A 16,812-nucleotide genomic window follows, 5' to 3' on the forward strand; every position below is an offset into this window, starting at 1 on the left:
TTCATGAGTGCTTGCTGTTTACAGTTAGTGCATTACCTCTTTTTTCCTTTGGAGGGAGACACATCATATATAATGATTTTCCCAGCCTTAAAATACATGTCTGAAACTGCAACACAAATACTTCATACTTTTCTTAAATTAGCATATTTACATGTATCTACATATCCCACCACATTAAAACGTTTTTTAAATTAACAAGTTAAGATTTCTCAAGCTTACAATGTTAAATGCAAAACCATCAGTAAAAAAAATACAAAGTGGTGAAAATGGGATTTAAAGTTCAATGCGCAAAGAATTACAAAATACATCTTTTTCTAATTTATGTTGCATGGCATTTTGTTAATTCAGAATTTTGTCACATTTCATGATGTCAGTGAGCTCTGAAGCATCTTTCAGAGACCTCACAGTGATGCAGCATGTTTTCGTCTCAACAGGAAAATGACTGTAGTCCTGCTTTGTGGCCACCAGATGCTGACTGCTCAACACCATGCAATCAGTATCCTCAAGTCAAGAATTGGGCAACCATATTTGTTTGAAATAACTGTAGGTTGTTTCATAAATAGCACTGCCTGACCAGATGGTCTCACCATAACAAAATGCTCTATATTGTAACCAGTAACTTCTCAACCAGAGTTTGAGATAGGATTTTTTTTTCCTTTAGTCTTTTTGGGTTTAGTACCATCATCAAACCGTTTCACCAACTAATTCTCTATAATGGCAATGTTTTACACACCCAATTTTAACTGTCCCATTACCCGTGTACCACAGAGTTTTGATATTGCTGTTGTTTAACAACAACACATAGTGGAAGCTGATGTAAAAAAAACACACACACACACAACAGGAAGGGAGTTGGTTTCCTTTAAATGTCTTAAGCGCCACTACTCAATATTTTCTTTATATAAAAGTGGTGGTGTGTTATATTTAAGTTCTGGTGGCGCAGTGGATGTGTAAGTAAGCAGTTGTTTACCTGTATTTAAGCCATGGCAACCTCATGATGCCTCATAGCAAGAGGGACCCAGGTTTGAACCCGGGTTGGGTTTGGACCCTGGGTGGGGGGGACCCTCTTTGCAGAGTTTGCATGTTCTCCCCATGTCAGCGTGGGTTTTCTCCGGGTTCTCCAGCTTCCTCCTACAGTCCAAAGACATGCATGTCAGGTTAGCTGGTGACTCTAAATTAGCCACTGGTGTGAATGTGAAAGTGAATGGTTATCTATCTTTATGTGTCAACCCTGTGATAGTCTGGTGACCCATCCAGGGTGTACCCGCCTCTTGCCCAGTGACAGCTGGAATAGACTCCAGTGGCCCCATGACCCTAAAGAGGACAAGTAGTTACAGCCAATGAATGAATGAATATCATGGAGAGCCAACAGTCTGCAGGCTTGTCACTCCAGCTGCTTCCCTCAGCATTAGCTCTCCCCTTCAACTTATTTGAAAGGGCTGGTGGAAGTGTTGGTTACATTGGACACCTGGCTTGATATCAGATAAAGTTTTCGACTCGTGTGTTGTGTTTCCGTCAGAATCAGACAACAAACACTCAGTGGAGTGGGTGGATTTAAAGGTGGATACAGGCCATTGAGAGACTGCTGACTGTTGGCTTTCTGTGAAACATGTTTTTCCCCCCAAATAAATAAATGCAGCTTTAAATGCCTGAAAAACCTTCAATTTCACAGAACAGAAACATGCTGCACTGCATGGCCTGAAACTGTAAAAGGGAAACTCTGCATATTTTACACATCCAAAAGGTTAACAGGTCTTTGGATGTACGATGACGTGTGCGAAAAAGTTGTATTGTGGCTCCAGGGGAAGCTGCTAATGTTGCAGTTTGAGTGCCAAACAGTGGGCAGTCAAGTTGCACTGAGGGTAATGTAGGTGGCAGGTTTGACAAGCTAAATAAAATACAATATATTTTGCTGCTTCTGCTGCATCTTTTTTCATTTTTTTTACTGTCCATTATGAGTCTAACAATATTACAGAAGTGCAGACGTAGATCAGTGGAGTACTCTTCGCAATACTGCATATCTGATCAAACCCTAATTAGCAAAGTAGGAGCAGTTGTTGGGTTAATATTTTCATTGATATGACTGTTTGATGTTGTTGGTTAGAGGTGTGTAAAAAAGCACAAAATGAGTCAACGTTCAAACCCACAAACAGCAGTTCCGGGTAAATGTTCACACAGCACACAGTAAGGAAGTGACTAAACATAAAGTTTCTGCAATACTCACTAAATGCTGACAAAGGAAAACTCTGGCCATGACCATGACCATTCCAACAAACATGTTCATGACTCGTACATGATGACTGAAATTAGAAAGACCTTGAGAGATTTATCACACATTTTTTTGATAGCTTCATACACATTTTTCCATAAGTTTGTAATGCTACAGACGTATATATGTTCCGACAATTCATAGTATCCCAACGTTCAAAGAAGGAGAAGTCAGAAATACATAAAGATAAAGAGCTGTTAAGAACCAGTTTCCAATAACTTAAAGTTTAGCAACAGCCACAACACTGCTGAGACAACTAGTATTGTTTAACCTCGTGAGTTTGTGTGTGTCATTAAGTGAAAATGTGGTCCTGGTGATGCCAAGTATAGCTGAGACTACCACGGATGCCATTTTAAGTATTTTGTCAGGTATCTCTCTGTCAACAAGATAGTGGTCAAACCATGCAGGACTTAGTCATGACACATACCAGGTTTGGAGTTAAAGGCCCAGATACACCAAATGGATATCCAGCAAGTTCCTACGATGAAAGCTTACTGCTAAGGCACCTCGGCCAAAAAGTTGCAAATAAACACACCACAAAGACTGCAATCAATGACCAAGCAGCACGTACATTCTGCGCCTGCGTGAAAGAAAATAACTCTTCATACCAGTATACGGCATTAGTCTTTAATTTTCATGTAAAAATGGAAACCATAAGACTGTCATGACACTAGTTAAGCCAATTAGCACCTTAACGATGCAATCCAATGTTGTATGTAAGTTTAAGTTTGTTTGGATCTCACTTCCTCTTGACTTAAACATGCAAAAGCAAAAAATATGCAGACAAAGGCCAGTGAGGGCTAATGGTGCAAGTCCCACCACAGCGAGTAAGGCGACTGATCATCACCAAGATGAACTTGAACATCCATCGCCATGCTTACTCAGTGAAAACGCAGTCATCTCGCAATTGTGTTTTATCAACATTTCAAAAATACTGCTTAATTTTTGTGCAAATCTGTAATGGAAACCTGTCTTGTAAGTGTGACAGACTGGCCACCAGTCTGCATGCCGTCTTAGTGCATTCAGCCCCCCTGCAACTCTAATCAGGAGACACAAATATAAAGAGTAGTGCAGTGAACATCACTGGGCAAACATTAAAATCCTGTGACTGACTTGAGGGCACAAGCACAAGCTTGTTTACAGCCGCTGTAGTAGAAGTCTACACAGCCAGCTCCACTTATCAGTTAAAACACACACACACACACACACACACGTGGTTAAGACTACGCACTTTGTGGTAACAGTTGTGTTTGAAGTTATATTTTCAGAGTAAGGGCGTATCCAGCAGTCGTGTGGGTGTTGTTAACACCTCTGGTTGCAGTTTGTTGTGACACGAATTCTGTTTTTCTTTATTCCCCAGTTAATTTACAATAACAGGCTCGCTTCATTATATTTAGATAGAGGGGTGTCTTTCCTTTATCACAGTGCTTACTATGTTGTTTATTGATGCATGTTGGGATTTTTTTACCTCTCAGGACTAAAAAGAAGAAGTTGTATTAAAATTATCTATTTTGAGGTTTCAGGGGGAAGGCCCATGTGTGTTATACCAACTGTTACACTTGACCCACAATGTAGGTCAAATCTCTCACAGAAGTATTATTTTGTTTCTGTCTTTATTTGTGCTTGTTTTCATGCTTCTGCAGAGAGAAAACTTGTAAGCTGGAAAACTACTGAGTGAAACCACTGAAACATGTTTGTGATGGACAGAGATGGAAAATGACAGATAAAACCCACATGCAATTTTCATATTACTAAAATAATAACATTTTTTATGAGCATGAAAAACTACATTTTCTTAGAGAAACATTTGGGGCACTGGCATGATTATAGTTGTATTTTCTCAAAGGTTTCTTTTGACCTTTTTTCAGACCGCACTAGTCTGCTTTTGAAGCATTTGATAAATGGAAATTATAGTGCTGTGATACAATTAGAGCCTACTTTGCTGAAAGCTTGAAATATATAATCATAAGTCTTTGAAAACTCCACACTGAAGGGCAAATGTATTCTGGTTTTGCTCATATTTGAAAAGTGGTTTCTTGATTTCTGGGTCTGGCATCAGTTTTGGGTGCTTGCAAGATGTCTCGTATACTGGTTCTCAGTATATTATGTGTTTATGGTTGACTTGAAAGTGGTCATGGTCTCAGTGCCACTGCCTGTCTTATTGCATGTGGTTACGGTCTGCTGGTGCATGGTTGGAGGTTTGCTGAAGTCGAGTGCGCCATGCGTGGTGACAAAAGAGCATGGAGCGAATATGTGACTGTGGCCTCTAAACCAACAGCTGTGTGATGAGACGTATGAAACTCTTTATCTCCAGGGAGGGGCACATTTCCATCTGATCTGAGAGTTCCTGTTTTTCTCTTCTAACCTACTTTCTGAAAATTATTGACAGCAAATCCCTTTCAACCTATATTCAATTGAATACATTACAAAGACAAGATATTTAATGTTCAAACTGATAAACTTTTTGTTATTTTGCAAATATTCACTCATTTTGAATTTGATGCCTGCAACACCAAAAAAAACACCATTCTTGCTTGATGTGCAAGTTGCTCAACAGTCCGGGGTCTCCATTGTCATATTTTGCGCTTCATAATGCGGCATACATTTTCAGTGGGAGACAGGTCTAGACTGTAGGTAGGCCAGTCTAGTACCTGCACTCTTTTACTATGAAGCCACGTTGTTGTAACATGCAGAACGTGGTTGGCATTGTCTTGCTGAAATAAACAGGAACGTCCCAGGAAAAGACATTGCTTGGATGGCAGCATATGTTGCTCCAAAACCTGTATGTACCTTTCAGCATTAATGGTGCCTTCACAGGTGTGCAAGTTACCCATGCCATAGACACTAACACACCCCCATACCATCACAGATACTGGCTTTTGAACTTTGCACTGATACCAGTCTGGATGGTCCTTTTCCTCTTTGGCCCGGGGGACACGACGTCCATGACTTCCAAAGACAATTTGAAATGTGGACTCGTCAGACCACAGAACACTTTTCCAGCAAGTAAGTGAGATTCTTGCCACATATCCTTTAAAAACATTGAGTCATGTTACTTTTACTATTACAAAGTAGTGGGTGGCACGTGTGTTGAAAGTCTTTCCCGTATGTAGGTTTGAGCAATGGGATCTGATGTGTTGTAGTGAAAACAGTGTGATATCCTTGGAAATCACGGTGATCTGAGGCGCACAGTAGCTCACCTGGCAGGCGTCCCATTTAAAAAGATTATGTCTTTGCTGCAGCAGCTACAGGCTTGATTCGATCCTGCTGCCCTCTGCTGCATGTCATCTACTCTCTCTCCCCTTTTCAAATTGAAGATGTTCTGTCAAATAAAGGCAAAAAGGGAAAAAATAATTTGAAAAATAAATAAATAAATAAAAACATGACTATCATAATGCACCAGGAAAATTGTGTGAAATTTTTAAATATCAGTTTGAGTAAAACATATTTCGTGAAATAGAGAGAAGATACTTTTTGGACCATTTGGACTTCAGACTGTGAAATTTTAGAAATGTAGGCAACTGCGAAATTCTCACAGTTGCTTTGTCTCTTCTCAAGGTGATAGAACAGGAGTGACAGCAATCTCGCTGTTGCATATCGTGTATTTGTGTGTGTGTGTGTGTGTGTGTTGTGTGTGTGTGTGTGTATGTTGTGCTTTGGGTGTGGTGTGAATATCGTCTTTGGCTGGCTTACTTCCCCATCAAAATGTGCTGCAAATTCTGTTTTCAGCGACATCTTCTCAGTCACTCAGCATCACCACCAGCAGCTGGAGTAAGTACTCTTCACTGCACAGCATTCACATCACACTACAGCAATCAAAATTAACTGAAATTATTTAAACCAACATACAACAGGATAAAGTTATAATATAATGTAAAACATATCTTAATTTTTACACAAATTTTTGATTTTCCAACTCGCTTTTAGGGTACACCATGAATTATTTTATGTGTATAGTTTTACTGCTCTGATTTTATGAACCTTGGGGGGGGGGTATTTCTGTAGTCATATTGATTAATTTATTTTGACTGATGTCACTTGTTAAAAGACAACAAAATTTAAAAAAAAAAGTTTTTTCTATTAAGCAGTTTTTTGTTATAATAGTGCAGTAATTATAGTTGAACTTGGGTTTGGGCATTTTACAAATATTTTGATTGATGTCACTGAACAGGTTCTGAAGGGGAAAAACTGATGATTTTTGCCACTTTGATGCTCAATTAACGATCATTATAGTGGAGTATTTCATAGCTGCATTGCTGCACTGATTTTTTTAAAGCATTTTCCAGCATTCTTGTAAGAAAACAATGTGCGTTTTTCCTTCACCTGGATATTTAAATGCCTTTGCAGCTGCTTACTCATCCTGTGTTAACCACAACTAGGTGGAGTGCTGTGGCACATGAGAGAAGCATTTAAACGAGGCCTTTAAAATTGATTGAAGCACCGTAATGAGGAAGCACACAGTGCAGTCATAAGAGCAAGGGGAATTGTGTCTTATTTTATTTTTATTATTATCTATTCTATTAATGTAGAAGCCATACTGACATTTCTTTTGTCTTTCCAGGTGTGTGTGTGCAGGCAGAGCTCCGGAGGTTAGAGTGTGATGATAGCCTGATTGATATCAGGAGTTTCACACTAATTCCAACGCAGCTCGTACCAGCTCGGTTCTGCCTGTTCCCACCCACAACCGTGACTTCCACCAGCCCAGCTGTTTCTAAAATGAACGTCCTCTCCTACCTCACCTCCTCCTCCTCGTGCCCCCACTTGTACCACTTACCCACTTACCCCAGCAACGACACCATATCAAACGACACCACCACAACCACAGAGATCAGCCATGTGATCCTGCTGCATTACAACTACACCGGCCGCCTGCAAAACAGGACAATCTCAAACACCCAGACCAACATCAGTACCCCCACAGCCATCTTCCTCTTCATCAGTATTTTGATCATCCTGGAGAATCTCCTGGTGCTGGTGGCCGTCATTTCCCGCATCCGCTACAGTCCGCGCTGGGTCTACATCTGCATTGCCAACATCACACTCAGTGACCTCCTCACAGGTGTTGCCTACGTGGTCAACATCTTCATGTCTGGCAGTCAGACGTTCCGCCTCAGCCCTGCTCAGTGGCTCCTCAGGGAAGGGGTGCTTTTTGTGGCTCTGGCGGCATCCATATTCAGCTTGTTGCTGATTGCTGTTGAGCGTTACAGCACTATGATGAAGCCACTGTCCCAGAAGTCAGCCAGGAAGACCTACAGGATCTATGTCTCGGTGGCATTCTGCTGGATTTTGGCACTGGTGATTGGCTTACTCCCCTTGCTGGGCTGGAACTGTTTGTGCAGCCTCGACAAATGCTCCACCCTCCTCCCTCTCTACTCCAAGACCTACATCCTTTTCACTCTCATCATCTTCTTCCTCATCCTCTTGGCTATTGCTGCACTTTATGGTGCCATCTACTGCCACGTACACAGGAGTGCACAGCTGGGCCTCCAGCACAGTCGCAAGCGCTCTTTAGGTCTGCTTAAAACTGTGGTTTTCATAGTTAGCTTCTTTATGGTCTGCTGGGGGCCCCTGTTTGTGCTGTTACTGGTTGATTTCTTCTGTGTCCCTCGCCAGTGTGCACTGCAGTCCAAAGCTGACATTTGCATCATCCTGGCAGTCCTCAACTCGGGCCTGAACCCCATCATCTACGTCCTGGGCAGCAGTGATATGAGAAAGGCTGTCTCCGAGCTACTGTGCTGCTGCTGCATGAAGGCTGGCCTCTGTCACCCAGACAGGTTTACATCAAGGGACTCCAGCAGTACTTCAGGGAGCAGGAGGGACAGTCTGAGGAACAGTTTTAACAAAATCAGGAATCTGAGTGTGGCCTCCCCGCCATCCACTCCTAGCAAGCCTCGCAGGGCACCTAAAAAATATAGGTTGAGCTCAACCACCAGCTGCTTGTCAGTTTCAAGCAGTTAAACCACAATGTGATCCCCTCCTAACAAACAAGACCTGTGTGCACTGATACACATCTAACCGTTTCCTGAGTTTTGGTTCGAATGTTCAGTGTTTTGGCTGCAGCTACTTGCACTGATGATAAAAAAAAATTAAAAACTGTCAGAAAACCTGTTGAAAATGTGAAGTAAGTTTACAGCGATAAGCATTTTTTTTTTGCATACCAGACATTTCTTTGTTTGCACTGTACTTTGACCACAGAATGAAAAATGTGTTTTTGAATGTCATTTTTTACATATCCAAACATATATATATTTTTAAAATGTTTTGGGGTTTTTTGTTTGGTTTTTTTTTTACAAAAAAATATGTTTTAAATAATCTTTCTAGATGAAGGCAGATTATGTACCAGCAGTTAACATTGAAATGTATAATATGCATGAATTTCCTTGTACTATAATATTTTGTTGAAACCAGATGTCTCAATTTGTGATGAAAATAAATAAAGTTTATTTTGGTGTATACATAAGTGGATGCTTTTTTCCAGTTAATATACTACCTCTGCTCTCCTCTGGAGGGAGACACACCATCGAAGCCTCCAGAGGCTCCTGCAGATGGATAAGATGATTCAACACGCTTTAGATTTTCCCAATTTCAGAATATACATCACAGTAACCTCAACACAAATGCTTCTCTAAATTCCCCTTATCTACATGTTACGTATACCCCCCACATCAAAATGACAAATCTCTGCCAAAGATAAGATCTTTATTTAATCATCATGCTTCGCGCAACATACGAAACTGTACATGAGAGAGAACACGTTTTACTTTAAGCTCGTCGTCTTCGTTAAATCTGACATCCTCCTCAAAATGCCTTTTTTTTGCAACTTGCTCTCCGCTCCCTGCTTCTCTGACAGGATGACTGATGGAAGTTCAGTGCAGAGGAGGTGAGGGCTGGGACTGCAGCCCCAAGGGCACACACAGCCAGGCTAATTGATAAATGCATTATGACTGCCTGGCAGGGTGGATAGATAAGGTTTAGAAGATAGTATTCACCCGTACATTACACAGACTACTGTACTGCAACCCTGCTGCTGTTTACGGAAACCACTGGGTTTGTCTTGTCTATATGTGAAGTCTACCATTCTGCAGAAGCAGAGTATGCAAAGTGTGCTATCTGGCAGTTTCACTACACATTTCATGAATCAGTCGTTACAAGAGATCATAGCCACAAGGTGCGGTCTCACTTGCTGTGAGTCAATACTGCACTGTTCTCACTTTCAGTGGTTCTGTGTTTGCTTTACTTCCTAAAGTATCTATTTTCACACTTGAGCCCAGCTCTAACATCATTTCTCAAAGAAATAACCTTTCACTTTTCTCTATAACATTTAACATTCATGTGCAAGAAGGCAAATTTGCAAAGGCATTATTCATTAATCTTTTGTTCAAAATCTCAGCTAATTTGTTTTGGTGCAGGACAGTGCAGTTTGGTCGGATTTACATCAGCAAACAACCCACCAACTGTCATCAGGCACTGATTCAAATGTTGCTGAATGCTGATTGGTGCTCTGGAGTGCATGACGTCACCTTTTATCGACTACTATGAGCCCTAACCACTTCACACCAGTGAGAGAAGCTCACAAATACAGAGAAACATACATCTCTCATGTAAAAATAGTGTGATAAAACAGACGACATAGCATGTTCATGTAGCACCAAACCATTCAGAGTAAGCAGCAGTTTGGAACTAATCAACCTCTCTTTAACCCCGAACGACCCAGGTCAATTGAAAACTGGTTTTGAGAAGCATGTTTTGTCCAATCACTCTGTTTCTTCTTTCTTAAAGGATCAGTGTTTAGGATTTAGTGGCATTTAGTGGTGAGGAATGCAGACTGCAACCAGCTGAAACATCTCCCATGCGCCAAGCATGTACCTCTTGATTTGGATTTTTCAGTGTTCACTGTTCAGGAGGTTTTTACCGAAGGCTGAACTATCCACGGAGGTCTTTTACAAACAAACAAGTCAAGTGATGAAAAGCAGTAAAAACATTTTACGTTACAAATAATTGATTTTCCTACAGAGGAGCTGCATACTGCAGTGGCGAAAAATGCAAAAACAAAATGAATGGCCCTATCTAGAGCCAGTGTTTTGTTTATCCATTCTGGACTATGGTAAATATATATAACAGTGCAACACGGTGGACGTTGTAGACGAGGACCTGCCCCTTATATAAACGTCTCATTCTACGGTAATGAAAAAATACAGAATCAGGTGATTATATGCTGAAAAAAAAACATACTACTATTAATTCCATTTTTGATAATATATTCCCCTAAATCTAACACACTGGACTTTAAGTGGTCATTAAAATCCTACATTTTATTAAGTGTAATGCTTAAGCCAATTCAACGACCATCAAAATAATAATGCGTCTGTGGACATCCTGGATATGATGCATTAAAACACATTATTGCAAAAAACAGATCAAACTGCTGATAAGGATTTGCGTGGTGGCTGTGAGTGTGTGTGAGTCATGTTCACAAGCATGCTGACATTAAAAGAGATTAAGCAGGAAGGCAAGGTGGTGGAAACATCCTAAATCCTTTCTTCCCCCAGTCAGAATTTGTATAATATTGTTGTAAATGCCTTAAAGTGTCCCTTTAGCCCCATACCCTCCCCAGGACGTGTAATCTCTCATGGATGTTTTTTTTTAAAGCTCAAACATCATAGTGGGATTTTCTGTCTATTGTCTAATGAGTACTTATTTTCTGCTGTTCTCACCTAATGTAACTTTCAGTGCTGTTGTTTTTGACAGGATAAAAGGATTAAACGGCTTAACATCTTATTAAACAACATACGCCATGAGTTTTACCAACGTGCTCTCAAAACCTAATGGAAGCTGTGTGCCATCATGATAAAAGAATAATCAGCCTCTTCATCTTTGTTAACATAAATATAGACAGAAAACCATGACGTCACGTTTAAAAAAAGAAAAAAACAGATGGGACTTTAGCCCTATAATATACTCTATATCTTTGCATGCAGAGAACAATAAAAATCCATTTGTTCTGCAGTTACTGAAAATATTGAGTGAAAAAAAAAATGCAAGTCATCTTAACTTTGAAAGCATTCCACTTTCTTATCAATAATGATTTTGCGATGTTCCACTGGCAGCCTGTCACGCAGGCATTCCTGTTCGTGACGCGTGTGAGCTGCACGGGCTCGTCAGTGACGAGTGAAGGAAGGAAATGAGGCGTAGAGGTGAGAAAGGAAGAACTTTGCTTTTCTACTTCTTACCTGAAACAGCCGCCCACGCAGCAGCTGAGGTGATTGTGCAGTAACAGCGGGAAAGCACACACTCAAATATGCAGACACATATTTAGAATTCAGTTAGGGCACACTACGGTGAAGCTACTTGAAACTGACGCCTTTAAATGCATACTGGTTTGCAAATGTTCATGCATAAAATAAAGGCCCACACATGCACACACTCGCAGGCAAACATGCCCGTAAACACACACGCACTCTAAATCCGGTCTCTGCAGCCGTTTATGAGGTTTCTTATGAAGTAAGGATTTCTGAGGCCGACTCTCCTCAAAATCTTTTCCTGTTTTTTGTGGCCGGGGAAGCAAACAAGTCATTGCTGGTTGTGTGTGTGTGTGTGAGTTCCCCTCTCATGAATTCCTGCATCTTTACGGTTAAGAGTAGGGGATAAGCCTCTCTCATCCTCGGCCCTGGCACAGCTCCAGGTCCGGTGCCTGATGAAAAAGCAACAGCAAATTCCAGGCTTTATTAGCTCGAGCCTCAGAGACATTTGTTGTATCATATTTGACATGTCAGGGGCTGATCACCAATCCACGCTGCTCCCTCTTTCTCTCTCCCTCTCCCCTTACAACAACAAGGCCTTTTCTCTGCTCTAAATGAGGTACGATGGGTTAATGATGGTTGCGTGCAGACTTGGCTATGCCCTCAGTAATTACCTCGCTGGCTCTGCCTCCAGGTGTTCAGCAGACAGCTAATGATGTACTGTCTAAGCAGAGGGGAAGGCGGCGGGTGAGCACAGAGAAGCTACACGGGGGGAGAGCGTGATACGCTGCCATCAGCACTGCAACAACTCTGTGGTGGCACACGTGCGGCACAAAAACTGAGTGTAACATCACAGCTTGAACAAGAGACAATCTTAAAATCTCTCTGGATGACAAAGGGAAATGACACTTTTTAGATCCTAGATCAAATGTTTGGTATTTTTGTCCATCAGGGCTGTGCAATGTGACAAGTATATCGTTTGACGATAGAAAAACGTTTATAGTTTCATATTATGCTGTATCGTTTATTTCGTTTACATCATCCGATAACGATTTGCGTCTGTCCATGTGGAAGAGGGGGCATCTATACATGCACGGCAATAAAACAAATACATGTGGATGAACTGGAAAGCGATACTGAACGTGGGGATTCAGCATAAAACACTGACACAAACGCTTTGTTTGTCCCTCTCTTTCCTGTGCTGCTCTTTCAGGGCGGACGTCAACATGTTCTTATGGCAGTTAAAAGGAGACCCAGTTTCTTGTAGAAAAAATACAGATTAAAATGTCAATGAAAACATCTCTTAAAGAACTATTTCACCGATATTAAGAGAGTCCGCACATAAAACTAGGCCATCTCTGCAGTAGAAAGATACAAATACTTTTGAAAATGCTGCTACATGACCAGAGAAAAAAAAGAGGAAAAGGATGCTTTTGCTTAATACGTAAAAAAAAAAAACCCTACAACTACCAGAGTGTATTGCGCCTTACCAGACTCTCCCACTGGTGGGTTACATAATCCAGACCTTGATATTGTCAGCCCCAGACTAGGGATTGTGAATGAGCCTGTGTGCAAGGAGTAAATGGCAGATAATGTGAGAGCTAAATTACAGGCCTAAACATGCAAAAGCAAAGTCTTCCTGGCTGAACTTTCACGAGTGCCGTGCTGCTGAAACCTGAAAAAAGTAACACGTAGTACAACAAAGGTGAGCTACTTTGTCTCAATCTTCCTTGTAGAGTAAGACAAATCCCAAGCACCTACACAGGACACGAAACCACCCAGAGACAAAAGGGACGGTGAATGAAACCCGGCAAAGATTTTACAACATGATTCAGAAAATTTACAGGACTGATGAAATGAAACAAGGTCCAGTGTTAACCTCACTCGCTCAGACCACAGGATGCATTAAAAGGCACTCACTGGGAAACCAACTATGCTCAAACTGAAGAAAAAGAAACTCCAAGGTATTTTGTTTGGACACAAATGTTTCCAACATTGTGTCTATGGCAACAGCCAAAGCTGCAGAAAATCATCCCTCAGCTCCAGAAATATGACTTAACTAGTGTCCGCAGGCCAGAAATGGGAGGACACTCACTGACTTCACTCCAGACAGTAGCCCGAGAGAAGCAAGAGAGTGACACCTTGTTTAAAAGAAATCAGAGTGTTGAAAGACATATGGCTCAACGCACTGACAGAAAATACACGGGCTTAGGTGAGGGGGAAAAAAAATTCCCACAGTGCAATAAACGTTTGAAATTGCAGGAATGTATTGACTCAGATGACGGCTGAGAGATTATCATTCCTGCCTCGCTGACATGTTGTCACGCATACATTGTAGGTCACATGTGATCCCGAACTGTAAAAGAGAGAGCCTGGGACTTCCCGCTCTCATTTACAGCTCACAGAAAAATGGAGGGAAAATTTGTCAGATATTAGAGAGAATTCACTATCTGATTGTTTTTGTTGCATGGAAACATTTGCGTGATCTGTAAGCTTGTGATCCACTGCTGAAAACTGATCAATAGCAGCTGCTCAATGGATAACGCAATGGGAATATTGCAAGTCCCTGCTAAACGTCTGGATAATGTCAGCAGATTTAATGCAAAGAAAATCTGTCATGAGAGAAAACACAATAGGGCTTTGTATGAGTGTTCACGTAAACATGTGTTGTGTATGCTTAACCATGTATGTCAGAGTGTTTATGTGTGCACCTGCAGTAAACGTGTTCCCACGGTGACATGAAGCAGACAGCAACAGCCAGGTGTCAGTCAGGTCAGGGGGTCGTTATCTGCTCTTTCTCATTCACACACACGAGATGATTTCATAAACTGGCAGCGTCAGGGAACTTTATTTAACCCAGCCGACTGGCTCCCTGAGAAAAACTCCCCAAGAAAATATCCAGTTTATTTTGCTACCTTACAGCATCCTGCAGTGTGATCGCCCCGGTGATGCTTTTAAAGGCAGAGCCCTGGATTCTTTCTATGCCTCTTTAATTACATTACTTGTGACTTATTGTGTTTTGTTTTGTTTTTTTCCCTGCGCCCAAGATACACTAGTAAATAACTGTAACTTACTTACACAAACTTTATATTGAACCAACTTCCCCATTAAAGTGACATTAGCTTGCCTGGGATGAAGGCAATGAGCAACAAAAGAAGAAATTAACTAAAAAATAGGAACAAATTAGAAAAGATGACCTGAAAATGAGTGAAATAAATAAATTAAATAATTTTTAAAAAATTAAAAACTGATAATTCTGATTAACATATTTTTTTAATTTATTTATAATAAATTATTCATAATTATTATAATAATAAACTTTTTTCCTAACTTTTTTTTTTTTAGCTTTTTTAAAAATAATTTTCTAAATCTACTGATTTCTTGCAATGTGGTGAACATTAATTGTCAAGTTGTTTACTGCATTTTTTCCACATGTTTATTGAAAGAAATCACACCCATTTGCTCAGGGTCCAAATGGTCTGAATACTTGTGAGAGGCATCTGAAAGCAGCACAAGAAAAGTGATGTGGCTCCAGGTTTTAAAGGGTTAAAGTCACCTGTAGCCTCATACTAACATTCCTTCTTTTCTCATTTTTTCGTGCATGATCTCTCTCGGGTAAGTTACCTCAACAGGTTATCAGTTATATGGAGCACACAACTTAGCAGGTCAGTAAGCATACCATAAACACCTAAGATCATAGTGGCATTATGATCAATACATAGCATTTAAAGGGTTAAAATTCAGAAATTTATATAAATAATAATAATAATAAATTATTGATATTTATTATTGATTTTTTTAATTAACACGAAAGTAAAAAAAAAAAACGTATAATATTTTTTATAGCTTGATTCTGCAAAGTGCATTTCGTGCACAGAGTGATACAAGTGAGTGTAATGTTTAATAATAAAAATGATGGTGACAGCATTTTTTTGTGTCTGCACTTTATCCTTATCTTTTGTTTGCATTTTGCTTATGGTTACTTGCCTCTATGCATTAAACTTTAATTTACACGAAGAGCATAAAAACATGCAATGGACTTGGAAGTAATTATTTTAACACAATATTTGTAAGATGCTGAAAGCAACACTAAAATATAGTATTTTTAAAAGTTACCTTGAGCATCAATTGTCTGTGATGAAAGTGTCCCACAGAGTCATCACCAGCCCACTCCTATGGCAGATTTCCTGACAGGTGGGCCACCAGCAAACGCTGCAGACCCTCCGCAGTCCTCCGTCAGCTTCACTTTTCATGATTCAGCAAATCCAAACAGCCAGAGCGGATATCCACATGCGGTGCTAACAAAAGGCGAGCTAACACATCAGCCACAGGAGGCCTTCAAAGTCCCGCACTTTCCAAACCTCATGTTGAGAGTCCTCGTGTCGCGTTTCCGGTCCGGTAGGTAGAAAAACTTGTCTCCAGTTTACAATTTAAGAAAAACACTCTAAACTCTGAATTTAAGCCTCTCTGCTCCTCTGCCTTCATCACTCTGATCCTCCTGGGACTGCCTGATTGATCCAGGATCACCTGTTAACCAGTGAAACACCTGAACTGCCCCTCAATCACACACTCACTGCACGGTCATCCCCATACACAGAGGTGGAAAGTAACTAAGTACATTTACTCAAGTACATGCTACTTCATACTATTTCTCCACCACGTTTGAGAGGGAAATATTGTATTGTATTTTTACTTCACTATGTTTATCTAATAGCTTAAGCTACTTTGCAATTTAAGATTTTTGCATAAAAATCATAAGAAGAGTTAATAAAAATATGACGTTTAGTTATTGATTGAATTACAGGACAAGTTTCACATGTACAACTGCAACTTTAGGTAATCACAGAGAACTGATGGGAAACTATTGTGATAAAAATTTAAGTCTTTTTCTATATTTTTGTAAATGTGTGTGTGTGTGTGTTTTCTGATTTTGATTTTTTTGTTTTTGTAATTTATTTTAAACATTTTGAGTTTGTTTTTTCCTTCCTTTTTAAAATAATTTTGAGTTTTGTGGATGTGTTTTTCTCTGCATTGAGTACTTTTACTTTTAATACTTTAAATATGTTCTACTTACTTTTACTTAAGCACCATTTTCAAAGCAAGACTTTTACTCATAACAGACTATTTTCACAGGGTGGTATTAGTACTTTTACTTAAGTAAAGGATCTAAATACTTCTTCCACCACTGCCAATACTGTACCTCAAGGTAACTTAAAGGTAAATTGGCTCCACCTTTCTTTTATTAACTTATCTTAACTTTCAAACATTGTGATTTACAGTCAAATAAATGTGACATTTAAACAT

The 16,812-nt window shown here is 40.1% G+C and overlaps 1 protein-coding gene across 1 annotated transcript; it reads left to right on the forward strand.

Annotated features, from left to right (window-relative positions):
- The first annotated feature begins 5,888 nt into the window (after positions 1-5,888).
- On the forward strand, positions 5,889-8,729 carry s1pr4 (sphingosine-1-phosphate receptor 4). Its single transcript, XM_042484017.2, has 2 exons — positions 5,889-6,040; positions 6,831-8,729. The coding sequence occupies exon 2, from the start codon at positions 6,986-6,988 to the stop codon at positions 8,225-8,227; it is 1,242 nt and encodes a 413-aa protein (XP_042339951.2). The 5' UTR covers positions 5,889-6,040; positions 6,831-6,985; the 3' UTR covers positions 8,228-8,729.
- Positions 8,730-16,812: the final 8,083 nt, after the last annotated feature.

This window comes from Plectropomus leopardus, chromosome 5 (genome assembly GCF_026936395.1).
Source record: "Plectropomus leopardus strain MGB_pleo_1.0 chromosome 5, ASM2693639v1, whole genome shotgun sequence".
NCBI classification, from domain to species: Eukaryota; Metazoa; Chordata; class Actinopteri; order Perciformes; family Serranidae; genus Plectropomus; species Plectropomus leopardus.

What these genes read in the sequence shown, in the direction of transcription:
- s1pr4 (XM_042484017.2), top strand. Translation starts at nt 6,986, where the DNA reads ATGAACGTCCTCTCCTACCTCACCTCCTCCTCCTCGTGCCCCCACTTG.